The sequence below is a fragment of the Stegodyphus dumicola genome, chromosome 7, assembly GCF_044657685.1.
Source record: "Stegodyphus dumicola isolate Sdum_Otavi_A_Nest chromosome 7, ASM4465768v1".
Lineage (NCBI taxonomy): Eukaryota > Metazoa > Arthropoda > Arachnida > Araneae > Eresidae > Stegodyphus > Stegodyphus dumicola.
The window spans coordinates 174,450,103-174,473,936 of NC_140774.1; the positions used below are offsets into that span (position 1 = coordinate 174,450,103).

Below are 23,834 nucleotides of genomic sequence, written 5' to 3' on the forward strand. Positions count from 1 at the left end.
TTAAGTTATAAGCTTATATGTATCAAGTGACAAAAAATCTCATTACCAGATAAATCCGGTCATGCCGCCCAGAGGGTTAAGTTGCAGGTTCACAGCTCTATTTCCTATTAAGGATAGTAATTGCACTGCTATTGCATCCATGACCTTAAGTATCAAATTGAGGTCTGTTAATTAGAAACCAAAGATTATACTGGACTGTCAAAAATATATTGAACAAATATATTGATCTCTCTGGTTGACTACTGCAAAATCACTCAGAACTTTTGAATAGCTCTAAGATGTTTTAAGAAATTGAAAACACAAGAATATTACCTCTGTTAAGAATATGTTCCATCTACACGTATAGTATTTCATTTTAATCTATCATAACTCATTTTTCAATAACAAATCACATTGATCTTCAGTATAGTTATATTATAAAATATAAGATACTTCTGCATAGTTAAAGTGTATGTTTTTAAAAAGGTTTTAGAAACATTGCTTAGCACACATATGAGTGTGTCGAATAAATATGAGATAAAATTCTAACAATATTATTCACCTCTCTCACAATTTGCCACACTTCCTGGGAAAATAATGAAATTTTGGGTTGAACAGCGAATCGGTTTAGTTCAAAGTTCAGTTAATCAAAAATAGTTCAGAAGAGTGAGTTGTGGAATAACTCAATGAAAGTGTTTCAAGTCTTAATTTAATAAGCGAATTCATAATTTTATTTGTTCGGTTATGTGCTCTTAAAGCAGAATTTACAAAAGCTGATGCCACTGTGATTTTGCATCTTGTAAACTGAATATGAGATATTTACACACTCTGATTTGAATATTTAAGTTTGTTTTCCTTACATTTCACTACTATACTTGAGTAAAATACTTTCATTGTATGAAGAAGTGAAAATAAATAAATAAAATACAATGTAGTCAATCAAATGTAGAAGCAATCAAATGTAGGCAATCAAATGTAGAAGAACAATCTGAAAGTTTTCAGATTTTATATTGTGCCCAAAGGGGCTTTTTTTTAATGTGTGTGACCTTTATTTATTAAATATTATATTTTTCGCACTTAAACCATAAACTTCAATTCAACAACAATATCACAAAGTAATCTTAAAAGAACATATCTTTAGATCCCAATACACAGTCTCACACACTGGAGATAAAAATGGTTTTTCTTCCTGTATAGTGTTGCCATTGCTTGCTTTGAAATTGTTGAGTTTGTTAATAAAAAATTCATTAAAGTTTTACAAAATATGAAATAGATAATAAAACAAATTCCAAATTTGGGCTTCCAGATGCCCATATTCAGGTGGAGGATTACATTATCCAAATTTAATGGCTCTAGGTACCATTGGTTTTATCACAATGCGAGAAACATACATTTATGCAGATTCTTCATTATTTAATTTCTTTAAAGATAATACAGGGTGATAATATTTGGTGGCAACAATTTGAAAAGTGATACGTAGTTTATAGCGATTCGACGCAAAATGCCAAAACAAAATTAATAGCCCTTTTGGGCTAATGCCCTTTAGTCTAAAAAATAAATATTTTTTTTAATATTATGGTTCTCTAACACAAAGCTTTATCATCCTGCATATGATTTTGAGTATTTAAATGTCCCATATTGCAGTAAAAGCTTATCTATCTGGATACCTCGGCAAATGCCAGTTACCTAAAAATTTCCTAGTTGGAACCGCACAAATAAATGGAAGAAAAAATTTCTGTTCTAAAATGAATAAAAAAGGTGCTATAAAAAGCATACATTTAAAAAATTACGTAAGATTTTAAAAAGTGAATTTCAGGCATAAAAGCTGACTAATTTTAATAGGGCTTATGTAAAACATCTCAACTAATTATGAAATCCCATCAGCTATTGTTGTTAACTAATGCTCACTTGTCTGAACTATAGTCAGCCCAAGCACACAAAAATCCTCGTGGCAAGGAAAGCAAGATACACCTGTCGTTGGCAGTACCCTTGAGCACCTTACAGGTGACAGTGCAATTTAGCTCTGTTTTGCCCCCAATTTTGATGGAGAGCACTTTGGGGAGACAGGTCCGAGGGTTTCCCACCTCTCTTTCCCTGCCACCAATCTCTCTAGAGGACTTTGGCTCACCGCATATTTAGAGTGCCCCCATGGCACATGAATACTATACATTTACAAACATCCATGCCTTCTGCAGGATTCGAACCTCGGCCCTTTTGCACGGCAGTAAGTGATGCTAACCACTATACCAGTTGGGTGGCCCCATCAACTATAAAAGATAGTAGAAATCCTTCCAAACCATACTGGTAAAAGTTTGAAGGAACAAACTGCTCTTTAATTCAATAATCAACAGATACAAGTTATGTATCCTGCATATAAAAAATTTTAATTCACATTGCATCACCATTTTTTATCAAGTTCCAAATAAAGTTGCATATTATGCCATAAATGCAACCTTTTTTTTTATGCCAATAGAACTTTAGAATGCTTCACTGTATGCTATTCCATAAAATATAAGTCGCAAATTTTAATAATTTTTTCAAAATGTCAAGAGAAAGGCATAAGTCATATCTTTCTTTTAGCCCAGAAGGGCTATTAATTTCGTTCTGGTATTTTGCGTTGATTCACTATAAATGTCAGTTCACTTTTCAAATTGTTGGCACCAAATATTATCACCATGTGTTATCTAAAGACATTAAATAATAAAGAATCTGCATGAATGTATGTATGTTTCTTGCATTGTGATAAAGCAACGGCACGTAGAGCCCAATCTGTAGATCCAATTTTGAATAATGTAATCCTCCTGTGAAATATGGGCATCTGAAAGCAGTAATTTGGAATTTGTTTCATTATCAATTTCGTATTTTGTAATACTTCAATGAATTTTCGATTAACAAACTCAATGTTTTCAAAGCGATCAATGGCAACACTGTACAGGGTAAAAAACATTTTTATCTCCTGAGACTGTGTATAGGAAAATCTAAAGATATACTCATTTTAAAATTACTTTGTGATATTGTTGTTGAATTGGATTTTGTTGTTTAAGTGCAAAAAGCATGGCATTTAATAAATAAAGGTAATGCACAAAACATTACAAAAAGCATCCCTTTGGACATAATATAAAATCTGAAGGCATTCAGATTTTTTTTTTAAACCTGAACCAGTTCATTGATAATCAGATTTACATAAAAGCATGGTGAAGATATTATGATTATTTGGCAACATCACACTTACCCCTTATTGGTGGTAAATCACTATCTAGGGATGGTCTTTGTTGGTCAAAAATGATTTGATGGAAAGGACATCTGAGAAGTGTCCAATGAGTTCAAACAAAGTGTGTAAGCAAGGGTAACAGTATCTTCCAAAAAAGAGCTGTGTAATTGTATTCAAATTTTAAAAGTAGAATTCCGAGTAGTAGTTCTAAATGTGCTTCACAAGTCTCTTATTAATGCAGAAAATATTTTTAAATGCTTAGTTGAATGCTGGATATTTGGTCTTTTACTGTAAATCACAAACAGAAATGCGTTTGTATTATGATGAATTCTTAGTACATCATGTAAATGTCACACAGACTTTATTACTGTATATTACATAAACAGTGATTTTTGTAATCATTTTACATGCTTTTATTATATAAAGATTAATTCAAAAAAATGTAACATTAATTTTCCAGTTTTGTTCTGTAACAATCTAATGGATTAAATGTAATTCATATCACTTATAAGCTATTCATTTATTTTAATTGTTTAAAACATATGCAGTAACATATTCTATTCACATTTAACTAATTATACTTTTTTAAGTTAATCCTTTATTGCTTCTAATTTAATACTTACTTTTTTCTCTTATGTTCATGTTCAAATGAAATATTTATTCAACATATACCATCCTGTAAATTTTGAAACTTAATTATTTTTGCCAAAAAAGTGATAATCATATTACTATTCCTGTAACAGACATTTATTCTGGTGTGAGTTACACCTAGTTAAGTTTTACATCTCTGATAATATTTTTCTTCTGTGAAATCACATTTAAATTCATTAATAAAATACGTGTTTTAAGTTTTATGAGAAACCTGAGGCCTTTATAAAAATAATAAACTATATCAATTTTTAAAAGTTATTTTTTGGGAACTGTGTTTGCATGTATGCAAATATTATATAATGGGTTTGCACTGTCTTACATTAGTGCAAGATGCTTTTTCTGTGCGTGATAAAGTACTAAGATACAGAAAATATATAACATAATAAACAAAAAGTTAACCATGTCAAACAAAAATAATCTTAAATACTGTAAGATAGAATCTGAGGGGAAAAAAATGAAACAAATTATTCAATTAGAATATTTATTTTTAAATATTTTTTCCACTACATAAATCATAAATGGTGCACTTACATAGTTACACAGACTACAAAAGCATATGCCAATAATTTTTATACAATTAATCTGGTGCCCCAAAGCAGTGTTGAGAAAATATTTTTTCTCAACAATATGACAATTATAATCATTTGTCCTAAAAATATATAATTCAAAGACATATTTTCAAAAGCACAGAATGATGCAGAAAGTTTAAAATCTTGCAGTGGGATTAAAAACATCCTGAGTACAATACTGATATGTGTTTTAAGTTAAGAATTTAAATGCAGCAATATTAAAATATTTTTCAATCACATTTTATTATAGATTTCGTCTATTAAAAATCAGAGTTTCAATGAGCTAGGTTTAATATATTCTTTACAAAAATCCATTTCAATACATAAAAATTTCGATAACTGCCTTTTAGCACATATTCACATTTACTTAATTCCAAATAAATTACTTGCACACTTTTTACAATGTATGTTTTTGTAACTAAACAACTATATCAAAAACTTTAAAAATACAGTCAAAGATGGGCATAGTATTTTTCACTATTAATTATACAATATATTGAATGCTTATTCATATACTGAGTTATCAATGTAATATGGTTATCTTTTACATGTACTAATATAGTGAAACTGCAGTTTAATGATAGAAAACGTATCTGATTCATCCTAATCAACCCAATTCAGTGGTCCATGAGCATTTAAAAGGTAAAGTTTATTAAATGGGTCAGTGTTTCCCTTGCAAATTGTTGTTTGAAATTTACATATTTTACCTAGTTCAGTCAAAAAGAAAATTGTTTGTAAATTGAACCGTTATTATTGATGGGGGAAGAAATTAATACTTTACAAGAATATACACATAAAAGACGGATAAAGATGAAATACCATGTACATCAACCAAAGAAAATGCTGCTAAAAATCAAAGTGCTTTTAAAAAATCAAACCAGCATTTAGATTTTATTTTAACCTAAATTCAGCATTTAAATAGATTTTGAAAAAGTGACTAATACATGTCTGATACAAACTACTGATGAAAATGCACTAACCTACAGAAAAGGCATATTTTTTTTTTTTGTAATAACTTCTTATAGCACAACATAATAACTTTTTCACCATATTCTTTGCATTCTGGCATGATGAGATTAGTATTATTTTGAAGCCTTTAAAATCTCCTCGATGAAAAATTTTTTATCTCCAATATAATACATTTCTTTAGGCTATGATATAAAAACTCCTCTTACCACAGCAATGAAAAGATAGGAACAAGTGATAAATATAACTTAAAAGTTGAATTCCTTTTTTAAGCTGATTATAAAGAACTATGTTATTCATGAAATAGCGCAATAGTTTATGTATATATATTTTGAAATTGTACAGCATATGTCAGTAATACAAAATATATGTTCCAGTTTACCTACACTAAATAATTACATTAAAAAAGCAAATTTAAAATGAAGATTACAGAGATAAAACATGCTATTATTTCTTATGACAATTTTTTTTCTTTTTTCAATTTTTATACATCAGTGAAAAAAGAACTTCAGTATATTCTGACTTTTTCAAAACCAGCTGAAAAATACTCAATTTGCTAGTCTTAAGGAATGTTTTCAGTCTAGGGTTCATGTGAAGATAATTCAAGGTTGAATGAACTTTTATTAATGAATAATTAGATAACTTTATCTACCTATTTTATGTATTTCTTATAGTAACTGTAACACAAACTGCAGAAAATGATATATCAGCTCCCCCCTTAAGGTTATATCTTTATACAGGGATTTTGATAGAGAAGTGGAAAGAAGCCCTTTACTGCATATAATTAATTTGACTAGAGGACCAAAATAAACGATATGAATTCATTAACTAATTATAAATCTTAAATAGAAACAAATGCCTATAAGGGTTGCAAACAATGAAACTGGAACATTTTGTGAATACAACATTAAAAACTTCAAACTATTGTACGCATTTCTAGTTGGGAGCACTGAGTGATTTCAAATTTTATCAACAGCAGCAGTTTTAATTTCTAGTGGTATTACTATTTTATAGAGCTGCTGACATCAAAAGCAGGATATAATTGAGACATGTATATCAAAATTTAAAAGAAGGCTAGCTGGGTTGGTGCTCATCTGGCTGGAAAACTGCCTCTTATGAACCTCACCGGGTTAGTATTAATACTTTGGGCACTGATGATCAACACCTAATGCAAATGCTGGACCACTGGTAACCAACATCTGATGCAAATGCTGTCAGAAGTGCAAAACTTGGACATATGCTATGCAAAATGTGTACTGCTCAGCAATGAGTTTAACTCCATTCTTTTCACTGCTGGGAGAGCTTCAGAAGCATATAATCTTCTCAACCTTGTGCCTGGGAAAACATGGTGATCGTTTAAGCTGCAGTATCATGGAAGTCTTTAGGAATGCTGATTGTTCTTAATAGTGACATCACTTTAAAAAAATTTTTCAATAGAACAAGTCTATGCAATTGTTCAGTCTTAGTATCCTGAAGAAAATGCCATATATCAGCACAACAGTATACCAGTTCATGCAGTAAAACTTGTGACAGAGTGGTTTAAAAACATGAAAATGAGCGTGAACACTTTGATCCATATCTTGCAACAAACCTTTAATCTCAGCACAACAGAGCATGTCTGAGACAAGACAGAATTGAAAAATGTTTTCTTGCACCATCATGAAATAAAATGATCACTGTTTTGTAAGAATGGCTAAAAATGCTATTAAGGACCAAACAATTATTATTTCTGGAGAAAACTGCAGCAGTACTGTTTTTTTAATTATATTTACAGAATTAAAATTATTATTACTAAAATATTACAATCTAGATGCAGATTGTTTGTTTCACTGCCCAACAGCTAAAGCCAGAAAATATTTGTTTTTTGTTTGTGATTCAGTTGCTGGTAGAATGACCTAGCAACATAGACAATTTCATGACTTTACTTTGGGTGTTAATGTATAAATAAAGTCTTCTATTTTCCTGTAGTTGTAGCTGTGTATGCTTAGCCAAGTTATTTTTCCTTCAAAAGGTGTCCACAAAAATATTCTTCCCAAGATGGATAGCCATTGAATGTTTTTTTTTTATGTATAATTACTCTAACTTAACCTAATTTAAATATGAGTTTCATATGAAATTATGACAAACAATACTAATATTTACAACTTTTAATTACATTTTAATTTCATTAATTATACTACAGTACAAAGTCTGTAATCCAGACATCCATTATCCGGAATGATCTATAATCTGGACCTCATAGCCACAAACTTTTTTTTTTTTTGGTATGCTTTACGCATGCTCATAATGCGTTTATGCATGCGCGTTTAGCACAAAAAACGAAGCAACTTAGACAACTTACATTGAAAGAAATGTTTAATAAAGTAATCAAATAAATATTAAGCTTTTTTGGGGGGGGGTAAATTTTTATACCCTTTAGATCATAATTGCTCTTTATTTCATAAATTAAGGTTTTTCTGTATGCCATCTTACCAGATTTAAATTGATGATATATAATCCGGAATCGCCGAAGACCTGACGGGTCCGGATTACGGACTTTGTACTGTATGGTACAAATTTATTCATCACTGAATTCTTGATATAAACAATTCCAACTGCAAATATTGAATTGTGATCTTTTAATAATTTCTGTTAACACAAATTTTGTTTTTATATTTATATTTCAACTTATTCATTTGATTTTTAGAAGAATTATGTTTGTCAAATTTTATAACTCATTTAATTTTAAAATTTAATCATTTAATTTTCATCACTAAAGACTGGAAACACATCATTCATATAATTTTATATACAGTTTAAGATCAAACGTAATTTGTCAATGCTTCATTAAAAACAATAATGTGAACTGAAAGTTCAGCAAAACCAATGGAAAGAAAATAAAAGAAATTAATCAATATAAAATCAAAATTTGCCTACACAGATGCTGTATTTCATAAAAAGAAAATTTTTAAATATCTAAAAAATAATATGTAATACTGCATGAAATTTTTGAAGTTTATAAAATTACACTGAATATCACATTTCATAAAAATGAGTTTACTGCATGCTTCAAATATTTGACGTAAACTTACAGCATTTTCATTTTAGATGTTTATTTTTAACATGCTTTAAACATATATTGCCCATCTTTGTCCTTAATACAGAAGTCCCTTATCAATCATGTAGGTTATATTTTTAATTCTGGCAGTGTTTGAGAAAAGCATGGTTGGTAAGGGCTAAAAATTTATAAAAATAATCATTAACATGAGCAATTAAACTTCTGAATTTTTTCTTTAAAAGATAAAAGCTGAAAAATAGAACTTTATGGTAATGCTAAGCATACATATATCGTCACACACAAAAAATTATAAATACCAACTTTATTTATTTATATCTTTTTTATAACTTACTAAATTTATTATTATCTATGAAGTTGTTGTAGAGAGATTATGCTTCTGAGGCATGAGGTGAAAAATAATTATAATTGCATTGAAAAAATTTAATGAAGATCTTTTAATTTAATGAAGTATTAAAAGATCTAAATTTAATGAAGATCTTTTAATACTTTATTATTTGTTGCTTATCAGTTATGCACTGTTTCTGAAGATTTGCAGTTTAATGTTACTTCAAAAAACAGAAATATGATTTTCTGGAAGTTGTTAAAAAAGTGAGAATATTTAGAAACAGAATTTGCTTCGAATTTGGACTTTTAGGTTTGTAAGGGAGAGAATGGATTTTCCTAATTCATCAAATTAATATGCATTTGTTTTTCAACTATATTCTTTATCATATTTACATAAAAACTACTTATGTATTATTTTGGAAGGCATCTGTTTACAGTTTTAAAACATACAGAGCAAAATACTGTCTTGTAAGAAAAAATATTTTATCTTTTTAAGGAAAACTACAAAAAAAAAAAAAAAAAAAAAAACTCAGTTCTTAATAATGAAAAGATAGTTTGAAAAATGAAAAATCCCTCAAATTATCTGTAGAAGGATCTACAATCTTACTAGTTCTAAAACAAACTTATATAATGATACAAATGATTTTAGCACTTGAATATAAATACTTTCAGTAGCAAACTTAATTACAAATAGAAAATGAACATAAATAAAAAATTCACAGGCACACAATATGTAAGATTTTCCATTAAACAATTATAACATAAAATTACATACCTTTGTAAATTCAATAATAGACATGGGATCAATTTTTAAATTCAATAATAGACTAAAGATCTAATAATAATTCATCTATAATACATGCTAGAAATTTTGAAAAACAATATTTTTAATATAAAATGAAAACATCAGTCATAAATAAATTCATTTTATTAATCCAATATTAAAAATTACTGACAGTCACATGACCTCTAACTATACAATTTAATAGGGTTCTTTCTTAAGCATGATGCTATAAGAAGCTTTTTCAAGAAGTGCATTTTTCCAGCACTAGTTTCAATGTAAGGTTTCTAACCAAAACAGTTGGTACCCGGGGCATTTTACAAGACTGGCAAAAATGTTTCACCTATAAGACTTCACATAAGTCAACCAGATATTCTGGAAGCAAAGATTCCAGAAATATTTCTTTCAAAGCACAGCACTGATAGCAGTTAAACTAGCAGGTCTGATAGCAGCTGAATGCAAGGAAAATGAAACCAGAATTTTAGAAAACAGTTGTGAGTGCTTTCTGAACTTATTCTCTCAGTTAAAATTTGAAAATTTTCATGTAAAATGTATTTATGTGATCCGTGTTTAATGACAGCTAATAAATAATAATAGTTCATCACATATGTGTGATTTATCTTGCCATTAAATCATCAACTCTCCAACAATGCCATGAAAGCTGAATATGAATCACAGGTATGAAACAACATTCTATGTTAATATTATGTTGATAGTTAATATCAACAGAACTATTAACTATTATTCTGGCATTTCTATAGTTTTTAGTCTCCTCATCAGAGCCAGCAAAACAGATGGCTCAGATTCATGCACAAGATTCCAAAGCTACTAGATGACAAGCAGAACACTCACACTTGCACCCCTAAGAAAGGAAATGCCCCCTCCACACCAAACAACCATGGGGACAATGACTAGGTAAGAACTGGAAGACAGTCATAAAATTTTTTTTTTAAATAAATAAATAAATAAATAAAGATCAGGAAGAAAACAATCTAAAAATCCTTTAAAAAAAACATGAATTAAAAAAGTTAACCACAATTTCTTCTCCTGCAGCTAAAATTATTCTAGAAGCAATGACTAAAAGAAAATCAAACATGGCAAACATTCCAGATTTAAACTTTAAGAGGAGGCAGATTCCTTCTGTTTCTCTTAGGCCCTAGATTCTTAGTTTTGAGAAAGTGATAAACAGAGCATCAAAATATGACGAGTAAGGAGTAGAAATCTGTTTGCCTTTTGCATCTAAGGCTGTGTGTGAACACTTTTACAAATAGTGAATTTTAATCATTCCCGCTATTTAAGGTCTGAATATTTCCTTATATAAAGAAGTAATTGGCTGAATTTTCAGAAAGTGAAGAATGGTAGAAGTAAAATGAGACAAAAAGGGAGTTGGAATCTTCTCTTTATCTCTCATATCTGGTAATCTATGTAGATTTTTGCAGGTAATTTTTTTTTTTAAATTAATTCTTCAACAAACATGAACAATGTTTTTTTTTTCTCTTTGTTGAGAGACTGTTAAAAACAGTGATAAAAGATTAATGAAAGTTATAATGTCATTACCCCCATGGAAATGGAAAAAACACATATAATGCTTTTTGCTGTGCTGTAATATAGTTAGTGAATTTGTAACTAACAAAAGATCTAACCAGTTAAACCCTTCTGTTAGTTCTGAAGAAATTTATATCCTAAATAGTTTTGAAGTCACATCCTTTATTTGAACAATATAAATGCATAAGATGCCAAAAGAAAATTTGAACTTCTGCAGGCACACACGGATAATGAAAGAACTCATTATTATTGAAGTGAAAATAAAATAATTCATATTTGATAATGCCACACAGCATGGTGAAATTAATAATTAATAGAGGAAGTGAGGTAGTATGGATTTTAAGAGAGACTGGTCAGATCTAACTTTGGCAATGAAAGCATTCTGATTATGTGCAAGAATATATACCCTCTTCTTCATGTCAGAAATGCTAAGAAAATTAACTTTAAGAAAGGCCAAGTGATCGTCGTTCATAATAACGATCTTCAACACTTAACACTGAGAATGGCAGAGAAATTATCCATATAGAAAATATTAGAAATATCCATTCAGGGCAAAATGGAAAAAAATCTGAATATGTACAATTTAGTGGTTACCTCATTGAGAAATGAGACAACAATGTGTGCAACTTCTCTAGTCTTTGTAATTAAAGCATTATCTTGCTCATAATTAGCTCTAAGGATAACAGAAAAATGTTGGCCCCCAAGTAGTACATTGAAAATCAGGTGATCATCAGCTGCACAGCCTACCACACTAATTGCAACTGAACAAAAGATGAAAGAAACCAGAGTTACTAATAATAATCAGATGTATATAATTTACTATTCTAAATGCTAATCAGATATATATAATTTACTTGATATTAAAATCAGCAGTCCTCCAAGAAATACCATTAAAGTTGAAGCACAGCATAACTAAATAATACCAAATTTTTAGGCACTATTCTGTTGATTATCAGCTTTTGATCTATATGTTTGCCATATGTGTATCCTGCTTATAAATGATTCAGTTGGATTTTTGTGTTCATCAACAAATGCATCGAAAATGCGGTTTATCACTTATGCACCCAATTTGATTTTACAGATTATAGTATATTTTCTTTAGTTAACCTATAATTCTAGCATTGCAATATTTTATAGTATTCTACATCAGAGCTAAGAAGAAAGAGGGTATCTCAAACGTGCACAGCAGATTTCAGAGCTGCGATACTAATAATCAGAAGACACTTAGCCCTTCATTCTCCTCAGGAAAAGAGATGATGCCACTTCCACACCCTCAATGAAGAAGTCTATGATCAGATATAAGCTTTAAATGACTTGTAAAAAAAAGCTAACAAGGAAAAAATTATCTAAATAACTCCCCAAGGAAAAAAATCTGAAAAAAAAAAAGGAGGGGGAAAGGGAGGAATTAAAACAAAAAAAAAAAAAAAAAAAAGATTGAATATAACACCTAAAATAGATATAAAAATTCAGATAAGCAAGATACTTGCTGTATATTTTGATGAAAAACTATGGAACAGAAGATACTTATTGAAGTTTTTACTGCTGTATCTGAAATAGTTTTGAATAGTTTGAAAATACCTAAAAAAGTACTCCAGCATAAATATGAGAATTGAATTAAAAGAAAGCAAGTAATTTCTTCTGCTCTTAATTGCAGTTTCTCACCAAAGTATGGATTCTTAATTCAGTTTTCAGAAGTTATGAAATTGAGCAAAACGTAATGAAAATAAAAAGGTGGTAATAAACTGTTTATTACAAATATTAAAGAGCATGATTATTGGGCAAGGGACCTAAAATTGGCAAGGGACTGCTGTATAATGAATCTGCATGTTTTGGGGACTTAATATTTTAAACCTAAAAGTGACATAACTTATTTTCTTTGAACTTTTCATAATTAAGTAAAAAATATAAAATTGCAAAGAAAAATTAAAAAATAATAATAAAACTGCAATACTGAAATTCTCTATTCTAAAGAAAAGTTCATATATGCTTGAAATAAATAAAAAGTTTGCTTTAATTTATGGAAAAAGCAACTACTGCTTACAGCAAGTAGTCTATTATACTACAATAAACATCATTTTTTCTCTATGACAAAAATCACATACACAATGTGCACAACACATAACAAATTACTGCAATAGAAAAATACTACTGAATACATTCTTTAGTACTTTTCAATAAATATTCATACATTCTACAATACAATGCACAACATTTTCTGATACAACATCAAGTTATGGAACACTTTTGAGTATGAAAACTCTTTGAAATTCAACAGTTTTCAATATATTATGTACAATAAAAGTAAAATGCAACATTTATCACCAATACAGTAAAAACATCTTGAAATTCAATGTGTTTCATCAGAACATTAACAGACAACATTCAAGCAAAAATTCATTATTTCAACTTGAGAAATACAAAGAATCCAATTTGTGATATACAGAATGCACTGATCTTTATGAAATTAATATTTTATACTCTTATATCTAAAATTATGTAGATTTATAATGAACATTTCATCAATCATATTTAGAAAATTAATAAAAACAAATATACTGAAAAATAACAATACTTAATATAAGCATTGTTTACATTTTACATAAAATATTACCTTAAATATAAATACATTCCCAAAATCTAAAATAAATTCTTTTGGGCCTCATACATTATATAATAAGGCCACACATTTCTGAGAATATGAAAATACCAAATGACTTCAAAAATACAAAACTATCCAGAACATTAAAATAAAACAGAAGCAGCACTGAATATAAATATATTATACATCATATGAAGTAGCCTACTGCTACCTAGCCACTATACAGCAAAAAGTCCATAGTTTCTAATCACTTTAGTTGTATCATAAACAAAAATATCTGGAAAACTAATCATGTAAACATCATATTCATATCATTTAGATTGCATAAATAAAACCACCAAATCAAGATTATGAATTACTGTTTACAGCTAAATTTTTTCTTAGAAGAAAGGTAAGGGTTAACTGATTTTAGAAGAAACTTCCAAATCAAGATTATAAATCTTACAAATATGTATATAAAAATGATATTCTCTTCACAGTTTTGTAAAGGGTGAAAGACATTTTCTAATTTATAACATAGAATCATTTTTCTAATTAAAATTCAAAAAGTAAAATTATTATAATGAAATGTTAATAAATGAAAGCATAATGAAAAACTAGCTAACATAATAAAAAGTTAATACATATTGTCAACTTTCTTAAATTTCTGCTATCAGATTCCTGTCCCAAAAGAAGAAAATCTGATGTGTACACCACATGACTTCCTTGTACAGAATATTAAATTATACACATTTTTTTCCTGCATTTCATTTAAATTTATTTCCTCGAATTTCATTAGAGATATATTTCTCATTAAATTAATTCAGTTCTCACTTTGCAATAAAGCAAAAATACATAAAAACTCAAAATATCTATATTAAAAACTGAAAGATACAGAAAAATATTTACAATAAAAGTTACAGTTTCTACGTAAAAACAAGGAATTCGGCCAGTGGGTAAGAAGGCAGATTTTTTAGTGCACAAAACTGAAAGTTTACTTTTAGTCTCACTCAGCAAAAAGACACTGAAGATGTAGAAACTGACATAATTTGTCATGGACGCTATGCTGAGTCAATATATGTGATTATTTAATAACTTAAATGATAATTCCAGACTGGATTAAGCATAACTTAATTTACAATTATAAAAGATGTTACTTTATTATTCCGAAGCTTAGTTTCTCTAGATTGGCAACAAATCCACTATTCTGCTAAATTTCAAATGTAAGAGGACAGTGGATGATGATTTTAGCTTGACCAAAAATTGGGAAATAAAAATTTCATATGATAATATTCTACGATTTTTAACTCTATCGTTTACAAGAACCATTTGTTGGTAAAATTATTTTCAAAGAAGTTATAAGCATTTGAATAAGCTTGTTTACCTTTTCTGTGACATTTAAAAGTGGTAAACAAACATTTGAGAAATGTTATTATAATTTCCGTGACTAATACTTTTATTATTAGTAAGATATAAATGTGTAAGACTTGAAAACTGCAATTTATGCAAGTTTGTTTTATTGTTCTTTCACAGATGACTCACTCAGACATTATTAATGCTCAATAGGTGTCACATAATATATATATTAAGACACCTAAATCTCAATTAATTAAATTAAAATAAAATAAGACACCTAAATCTCATTCAATGATGAAAACCAAATTAACAGTAGATATTTTATCTAAAATACTACCAATGTATCAAGGACTAGCCAGTAACCAACTTTAAGCATGATGCATATGTGCAAAAATACAAAATACTAACGAAAGTTTACATGGTGCCATTTGGAAGAACTGTCTGAAGGAAACATTTGTATTGAAAACAGATTTGAAATAGCTGTTATCACAGCAATTAGTGACTTCAACTTTTAGTGCTTAAATACTTTAGGTTTGGAACAAGAGGATATAAATTCATGTTCAATATCTATTGGACAGAGGCAAGGTAAACATTGTATAGACCAAAGCAAAAAAAGGTGTTCTACCGAATACAAGAAAAGAAAATTACCAAAAAAAACTGTAGCTAAACATAATGAAAATGTAAATAAGAAAGGGGAAACATATGGTGCAGTAAGTTTTTTAAGTGATTCTTAGTTTAAAAAAGTATTTAGTTGAATTTACTGAAAGTGTTTGAGAAAATTTCCAAAATAATATTTTCTTACCATTCTATGATTTTATAAGTAGAAAAATTATTTATGCATATGTAAAACAATGTTAAAATATTTTATATTAAATCAAATCATATATTAGGACATACTGAGAAGTAAATATTAAAGGCAAGCGTAAAAATATTCTTAAAATGCATTTTTCTCATAATGAAATTTTTGTGATTATTACATCTTCAAAATGTTCCGTGCACTTTAGTTTTATGTTCAAAATGGTTGTAATTTGTAATTTAGATTCCCATTTATACATGTAACAAAATTTAGTATGCATTTTTGAATGCAAATTCATTGAGAGGATAAAAGTCCAATTAAACTGCGAAATTTTGTCCAAAATTTAGGTATATGTGAAAGAAATATTAATTAAAAACTAACATTTTATGCAATTCACGAATTGATACCAAATTTTATTTGTAATGCACTTTCAATAAAAAAAAGCAAAAATAACAAGATATAGGAAAAAATGAAGTCACATGGAGCATTTTGAAAAAGTTTTAAAATTTAAACAGAAATTTAAAAAAAAATAAATAGCAACGAGCCAGAAATTTTTTTCAAAGGTATCTGATATAACTATAGTAAAATATACATGCATGCAAAGTTTCATGTCTCTATGATAATAATTTTAAAAAAAGTATTTGAATGTTCACTGTCCCTGTAAACAAATATGGCTGCTATAAATAAAGAAAAAATTAGGCTCAGCTGCACTTAAACAACTTTTAAATTGTTGATAACTCTACAATTATAACATGCAGGTTAAATAAAGGCATAAATCCTTAACTTGGAGATAAGAACAACATAATTCAATCATTTTTAAAGCAAAAAATGCACAATTTACAAACATAAGAATAAAGAAAGAGAGCTCACTGAGCCGAGTAACAAAGTGGATATATATATATATACTTTTGGTGCAGCCGATTGCAATCAAAAAGAGAGGTGCACATCTACATGTTATAGCAGTCCCAGATACAAAATTTCAACCTTCTGAGGCTGTTGTTTTTGAGTTATGCGAAATATATACGTATTCCATAGATGTCACACAAAAACATCATTAAACTGCATTTGACAGCGGTCAAAATGGATATTTTCGTTGAAATATGGTAACCAGAATTTTTCGTGATTTCAATACTTCCTTTACTTTATACAAGGAAGTAAAAAAAAAATAATGAAAACATCAATTGAAATTCATATCAAGCATTTTATCAAAAGGTAAGAAAACAAATGACAAGCATTGAAAGCGATAAAAAATTAAAACCATTTGAAAAATGTTCTTATTTTTTAATTGCATTCTCAAATTGTTTCTCAAATGATTGATTTCAAGGTGTAGTTATAAAAATTCAAAATTTCCAAAAATAGCCCTGCTCCATAAAGATACATATATGTGACACAGATTTCTTTCTCTTCAAGCCAGAAAGATTTTAAGCATCTGTGTTTGAAAACTGTATTAGGGGAAAAAAATACATTGGTACTAAACAAAAATTTTACTAATTAGTTGACAATTTCCTTTGATTTGTGTGATTATAAATTTTAAAATATAATAATCATTGTAATAAGCAATATAATAAAAAATTAATATAATTGATTAATGAAATAACTACATAATTTAACAATAAATATAATGTTTCTCATTTTTCCAATTCGGACAGTTAAGTAGCCATCCAAGAATTTAAAGACATGCAGATTTAAAACATGAATAAAAATTTTAGCTCATATTTATTTTTACAAACATATAACAATCAATAATTAATTAATCACTAATATGACAATTCTAAATTAAATTAATATATTTATATTTTTATATTATTATATATTTTTCTCTGCATTAATTTAATGATTTTTAGAGACTAATAAACAACAACAGAAAATAATAATTTAATTAACATGAAAACTTTAAATAAAATATCTAAAAAAATAATAATGAAAAAATAGTTCCTTCAGAACTAGAAAAGAGTATTAAATTTGCTCTTTCACAATAGTTAGAACTTTGCTGTACAAATTAATGAAAACACAGGGAAGATGAAGGCAAAAATGCTTACTTCGATACACTTTATTTTTTCTCATTACTAATATATTATTTGACAGCCTGCGTCCTAAAGTATCTAAACATTATAATTATTTCTTTCTAAAGACTGCTACAGTATTTCAGATGTTTTTTAATGCAAGAAATAATACTGCAATTTTTTTAATTTCCTTTCAAATTTGAGAAGCAGTACCAAATTTTCAGAGCAAAAAGAGATAAAAATAAGTTTTGTAAAAGAATTTGGAATATATTTTAAGTAAATGTAATAATTATTTGAAAAATTATATTTAAAAAAAAAAGAACAATATTGCAAACATTATGCAAAACCTAAAATTTTTTAAGACTTTAAATAACAATTAAATATTTAAGTCTTTTCCTCTTTATCTATGCAACCGAATTATTAACTTTCCTCTTTATATATGCAGAAATATATGTAACCAAATTCTGAAATTTTATATTTTTATTTTTCTATTTATATTTTAATGAATGAAGAGATAAAACAAATCAATTTGCAATGGCACATTAAGCCACTATATCTAATATCATTTGGCAGTTATTTAAAAAAAATCTTAAAAAACAGGAATCAATACACACATTTAGCACTGGCCATGGCAGTACAAAGTATACATAAATTAATAAAAAAAATTAACTTGATAATTAAAATAAAGCTTTAGCATTATTCAGATTCAGAATCATTATCATTAAAGCCTGAAAGATCAACATTTTGCAGAAGTCTACGACTTAATGCATATTCCAACAGCGCTAAATGACAGAAAACATACTGGTCAGGCATCTGTATACTATGAGCTCGTTGAGAACGAATTTTTTCTACTGTTGTGCGCACATCTATAAGGCCTGTCGCTTCCAGACGACAAATGCAAATGTCTAATGTAATGAAGGTCCCTGAAATACAAATAATAAACATAGATCTTAAATCAGGTATTGTATTTAAATGAAATTTAAGCTAAAATATAAATATACATGAACCATATAAAAATACTGTCCATAACTAAAATAGAAAACAAAAAATTGTAAAGTTTTAATCTCAGCAGAAAAATGATAGATAACTAGCTGATGAAAATGATTTTATTTTAATAGATCACCACTTTATAAAACAGAAAAACATATCAGCCAGTATCAGTCAAAAACTTTTAACTGAACTAAACTTCTACAAAAGTTAATTATATTATACAGCATTACTTTCCAGAGTAATTTCCACCATTATCTAAACATTTATTAAATGTGGGATCAAGCTTTGTACTTCCCCACCGTAAAAGTCTTCTGTTATTTGGCCTTTAGAACCATGTCATGACTTCACATTTTACCTCGCTGTCATTATTGACCTTAGCACAGCAATATATTTCTTTAGGTGAAGAAATAAAACGAAAATTACTAAATTTTAATTATATGATGGGTGATTCAAAACCCACTAATTCAGTTTTTCCAGAACCGAAATTGTGATACATGTAATATGGGTACGAGTATCGTAGTGGAGCAGGCAGATAACATGTCTCAACTTTCCTCTCAATTTGCATGGCTTAGAGTTATTATGAGGTTTTAGAATATACATTAGCATTAATTTTTGCTTCAGGCATGAACTCAATGATGAGAATTCAGAAAGCCAATAAGGTTTTCTGACTTTACAGGCTGAAACTGAAGTTTTCAATTTATGGAGTTTGTGAAGTGCATACAGTAGTGGTCTTAAACTGGCAGCCAGCGACACCTCCCCAAAAAAAGCAGTTTTCATAGTCTGTGAATACGAATACATTTCACATAAATTAATTAGCATTATCATGACAAGAATTTGAAAAAACGATTCATGCTTTTAATGAACTGAGACTAACTTTACATTATTTTCAAAAGCAATAGTAACACAACAGAAATTCTCCAAACAGAGCTGTACAAACAGAACTGTACAAATCTTATTCAAAGATACAGATTTGATTATCTTTTTTTGTATTTGTCTGAAGATACATACCTCAGTTATGAATTTTAACACTAAGAGTAATGAATTTGTTTAGAAGTACATTTACATGTGAACGATATTTTTTCACAGTTAAAAACTAATAAGTCTACAGAAAAGAACCATACTGATTGATAAGCACGGACAATTTGTAATGAAGAAAGTTTCTAGTAATTTTTCTTCAAAGTTACAAACTTTAGCAAAATCGAAATGCCATGAGGTATTGTAGGTGAAAGCAGTGGTAAAAAATATACGATGTGGACACCACGATTTACTTCTACAGCCTATTAAATTACACATACTTTTTGATGCACTTCATTTAAACTAAATATTTTAATAAGAATAAATCAAAATGCAGTACTCATTATTAAACAAAATAATAAATTGATAGACCTTCCAAATTATTCTGATCAAGTATTTTTTGAAGCATAAATAGCTTAGAACACTTTTTTTTTTTTTTTTAAATCTTCTTGAAGTCCATGCAGTGTCAAAATTAATTTTGGTGATTAACATACCCTTCAGAATGTCCACTTTAAGATAAGTCTTATCTTTTATCACTAGTCCAAAAAGTGTTCATAATGCTAAATACTCGCTCAATTGCAGCATTAATGCCAAGAAGAGAAGAGAAAAATTCTGGCAATTCTAAAACATTTGAACAAAAAATTTGGTTCTTATTAAAATATGCAGTTATTTCCATCAAGCTCTGAACTGGGCATATCTTATTTTTTGACCATTCCAATATTTTTTCTTCCATAATATATTGTTTAAGGTAAACATATTTCTCATATATATAGATTTCCAACAATTTATGATTTGGTATTAATTTATTAATTAACAAAAAGCCTGTTTCAACTTGACTCCAAATAAGGATTTCATTTAATATGATGTTTGTGAACCTGTAAATGTAGACTCAAATGCCACTTGAAGCAGCTTAGACATACATTCCACAGATCTCTAAAACTATGGTTTTGGCAGTATGGTATGCAAAAGTACCTTCTATTGCAGCTAATTCTTCTTCCTTATCACCTATTCCCTCCTGTTTGAAGAAATTCTTGATGAGGTAGATGCAGCAGCAGAGTTTGACATTTTATTTATAACTATTTATATGAACTTTAATATCTGTACCGACCATGGCTCATAGAAAATTTTGAAGAACATATTCACAGTAATACACATTGCAATCGCTTACAGTTTTTTAAATAAACAGGTATTCCTTTTGTAGGTCTTTGTTAAGTGTACAGTTCCCACCCTTTTTTTTTTTTTTGGAACCCATTACTGAAAATGTCAACAATAAAAATAAATACTAAATTAAATTAAATGGCAGTAAAACATTACATGCATAAATATTTATCAATAAATAAAAATATATGTCGTTGCCAAATGGGAAACATTATTGAACGTAATGGTTTTGACAGATTTTTAAACATTTTTTTAACCCTTATGCATAATCAAAATAATGATGAAGTAAAAATTTTACTATCTAAACGTGACAAAAGAAAGATGGCTTTAGATGGTTATATCTACAATGAAATTTCAGCAAATGGCAAATGAATTATTTTTAGATGCACTGTAATAATGTATGTAAAGCAAACATTGATCATTAAAAATTTATATATATTATAAATTCAAATCACAATCAAATTACTATATTTAATTCAAAATTGTAGTGCTGTCTGTAATTGCAAGTCTGAACCGTAATTGCAAGCTGTTAGCAAAACTTCTGAGTAGGTTAAGGGGTTGGGGAGAGAAATACAGAAATGAGAAATAGAACTCTTACACTACAATATTTCTAAAGTAAACGCTAGATGGGGAATACCCTGTATGTGCGGCTGGTATGGCGCGCATCTCTTAACTTCCGCTTATATTCTTAATTTGCCATCTACACAATTTAAATAAATATATGTATTTAAACTTCTAAGTTCTCATGCTACTGTTTTTTTTTGAGACAATTTGGGACATATATTATAAATTCGGGACCAAAAAACGAGTTGTAAAAATTAAGGACAGGGACAAAAAATAAAGGACTGTCCCGGGAAATTCAGGACATATGGTCACTTTATTCAAACTTATTTCTTCAAATTTCATTACAGATGTATTTCTCATCAATTAATTCAATTCTCACTTCGTGGCAAGGCAAAAGTACATAAAAACTCAAAATCTGTTAAAAATTGTAAAATAGAGAAAAACCTAAAACACCAAATACAGGTAAAAACCAACTTTAACAACTAAGAGTTTCTATGCAAAAACATGCAATTCGGCCAGGGGAAAATAAGACAAAATTTGCACTGCACAAAATTGAAAGTCCCACTCAGCAAAAAGACACTGAAGTTGGTGCCCCAACTTACTTGAGCCGATATAAATAACGCGACATCCAAGTTTCTAATGCAAACAAATGGCAACCTCATTAAGCTTAAAGCCACTTAAAAGTTGATAATTCTACAACTATTGCATGCAGATTAACTACACGCATAAAAGCCTTAACTGGAACAGAACAACAACATAATTCAATCACAAGATAAAATGCACAATGTACCAATATATAAGAATAAAAAAACTAAGCTCATCAAGCCGGGTAATCGAATGGATCTCTCTCTCTCTCTCTCTCTATATATATATATACTTTTGGTGCACTGATTTCAACCAAAAAGAGAGGTGCACAGCTACATGTTATTAATAGTCCCCTATACAAAATTGCAATGTTCGGAAGCTACTTGTTTTTGAGGTATGAGAGATACATACGTACCTACAAAAATAAAAAAATAAAAAAAAAAAAAAAAACCACGTCTGAATATTTAAAAAATTTTTTAGAAAAAATAGTCTTTTATTCTGTCCATGCATTTAGATGTCACACAAAAAAGGGATCTAAATGCATTCGAGAGCAGTCAAAATGCATATTTTTGTTGAAATTTGATACCTGAAATTTTTCATGATTACAATATTTTCTTTACTTCGAACAAGGAAGTAAAAAAAAAAAAAAATTATAATTTTTTACATACAAATATATGCATCAAAGAAAAATTTGATAAATTAAAGAAAGAGAATAATTTGTCAAATTTTGTCCCACCTTGAAAGTTTTTCATAATTTGCTTAAGTAAGTCATTAGTGGTTTTTTTAACATATTAGAATTATTTAAAATAAATATCATTCTGCAAAAATTAATATTTAGCTGGCAATATGTTTAAATTAAAACTTTGATCATCAAAAATTTCTTGCAGAAATCTTCAGATTTCAGAAAGAAAAATAAGTATAAATTGGAATTTTTTCCTTTTACATCATTATTACTACTGTTTAAAATGAAACTAGATTTTAGATTTGATTTTTTTTTTTTTTTTTTTTTTTTTTTTTTGTTTTTGTTAAAAAAGTTGGCCCATCAACTGATCTCAAATTGTGTATTTTGGCACACAACTTGCGACTTATCATTTTCATTTTGTGCTCTTTTACTAACATTTTGAAACTCGTTAATATGTAATTTTTGTACCATAATTCTTCAGTTATGGCTTTATGACCTAAGATAAGACTTTTTGTGAGTCCCTTATAGTCATACACTGATTAGCATTAGTTTCTTTGGTTACCTAAAAAAGGCTGTCCGAAATTACAGATTTCTGATTTCTCCTTTGTTCATCATGAACATATCCCATCTGTTAAGAATTCATGGTATTACTCAGTTACATTCTGCAGATTCATAATATCAACACAAATAGTGTACATTTATTTATCACAGCTGCCAGCCTTGAAATATGAAAAACTGGAAGGTTCTCAAGTTACAAACCAATGTAATTTCATGAGTTCTACTAGACCTACATTCACTTTATAATACAAGGATTCAGACCATTAAATTATTCATAATGTTATTTCTGCTGTTAAATATACCTAAAGTTAATTAGACAGCCAAAAATTTTTTTGGAGAGGCTAATTTTATTTTTAACTTTTATACTAACAAAATCCTAAGGAAGGAAGGAACATTTTTATTCAAGTACTTTTAAATGTGATGAAAATAATAATTAATTTATGATTTATTGATGTAAAATAAAATT

At 28.3% G+C, this 23,834-nt stretch overlaps 1 protein-coding gene across 1 annotated transcript in view; it reads right to left on the bottom strand.

The window, feature by feature from the left end:
• Positions 1 to 4,305: 4,305 nt before the first annotated feature.
• LOC118197246 (tyrosine-protein phosphatase non-receptor type 9-like) overlaps positions 4,306 to 23,834 on the bottom strand; it is a 72,581-nt gene continuing 53,052 nt past the window's right edge. Inside the window, exon 11 of the mRNA XM_085821075.1 lies at positions 4,306 to 18,740. Within this exon, the coding sequence (XP_085677201.1) occupies positions 18,514 to 18,740 (227 nt within the window). The 3' untranslated portion in view covers positions 4,306 to 18,513. The remainder of the gene's footprint in view (positions 18,741 to 23,834) is intronic.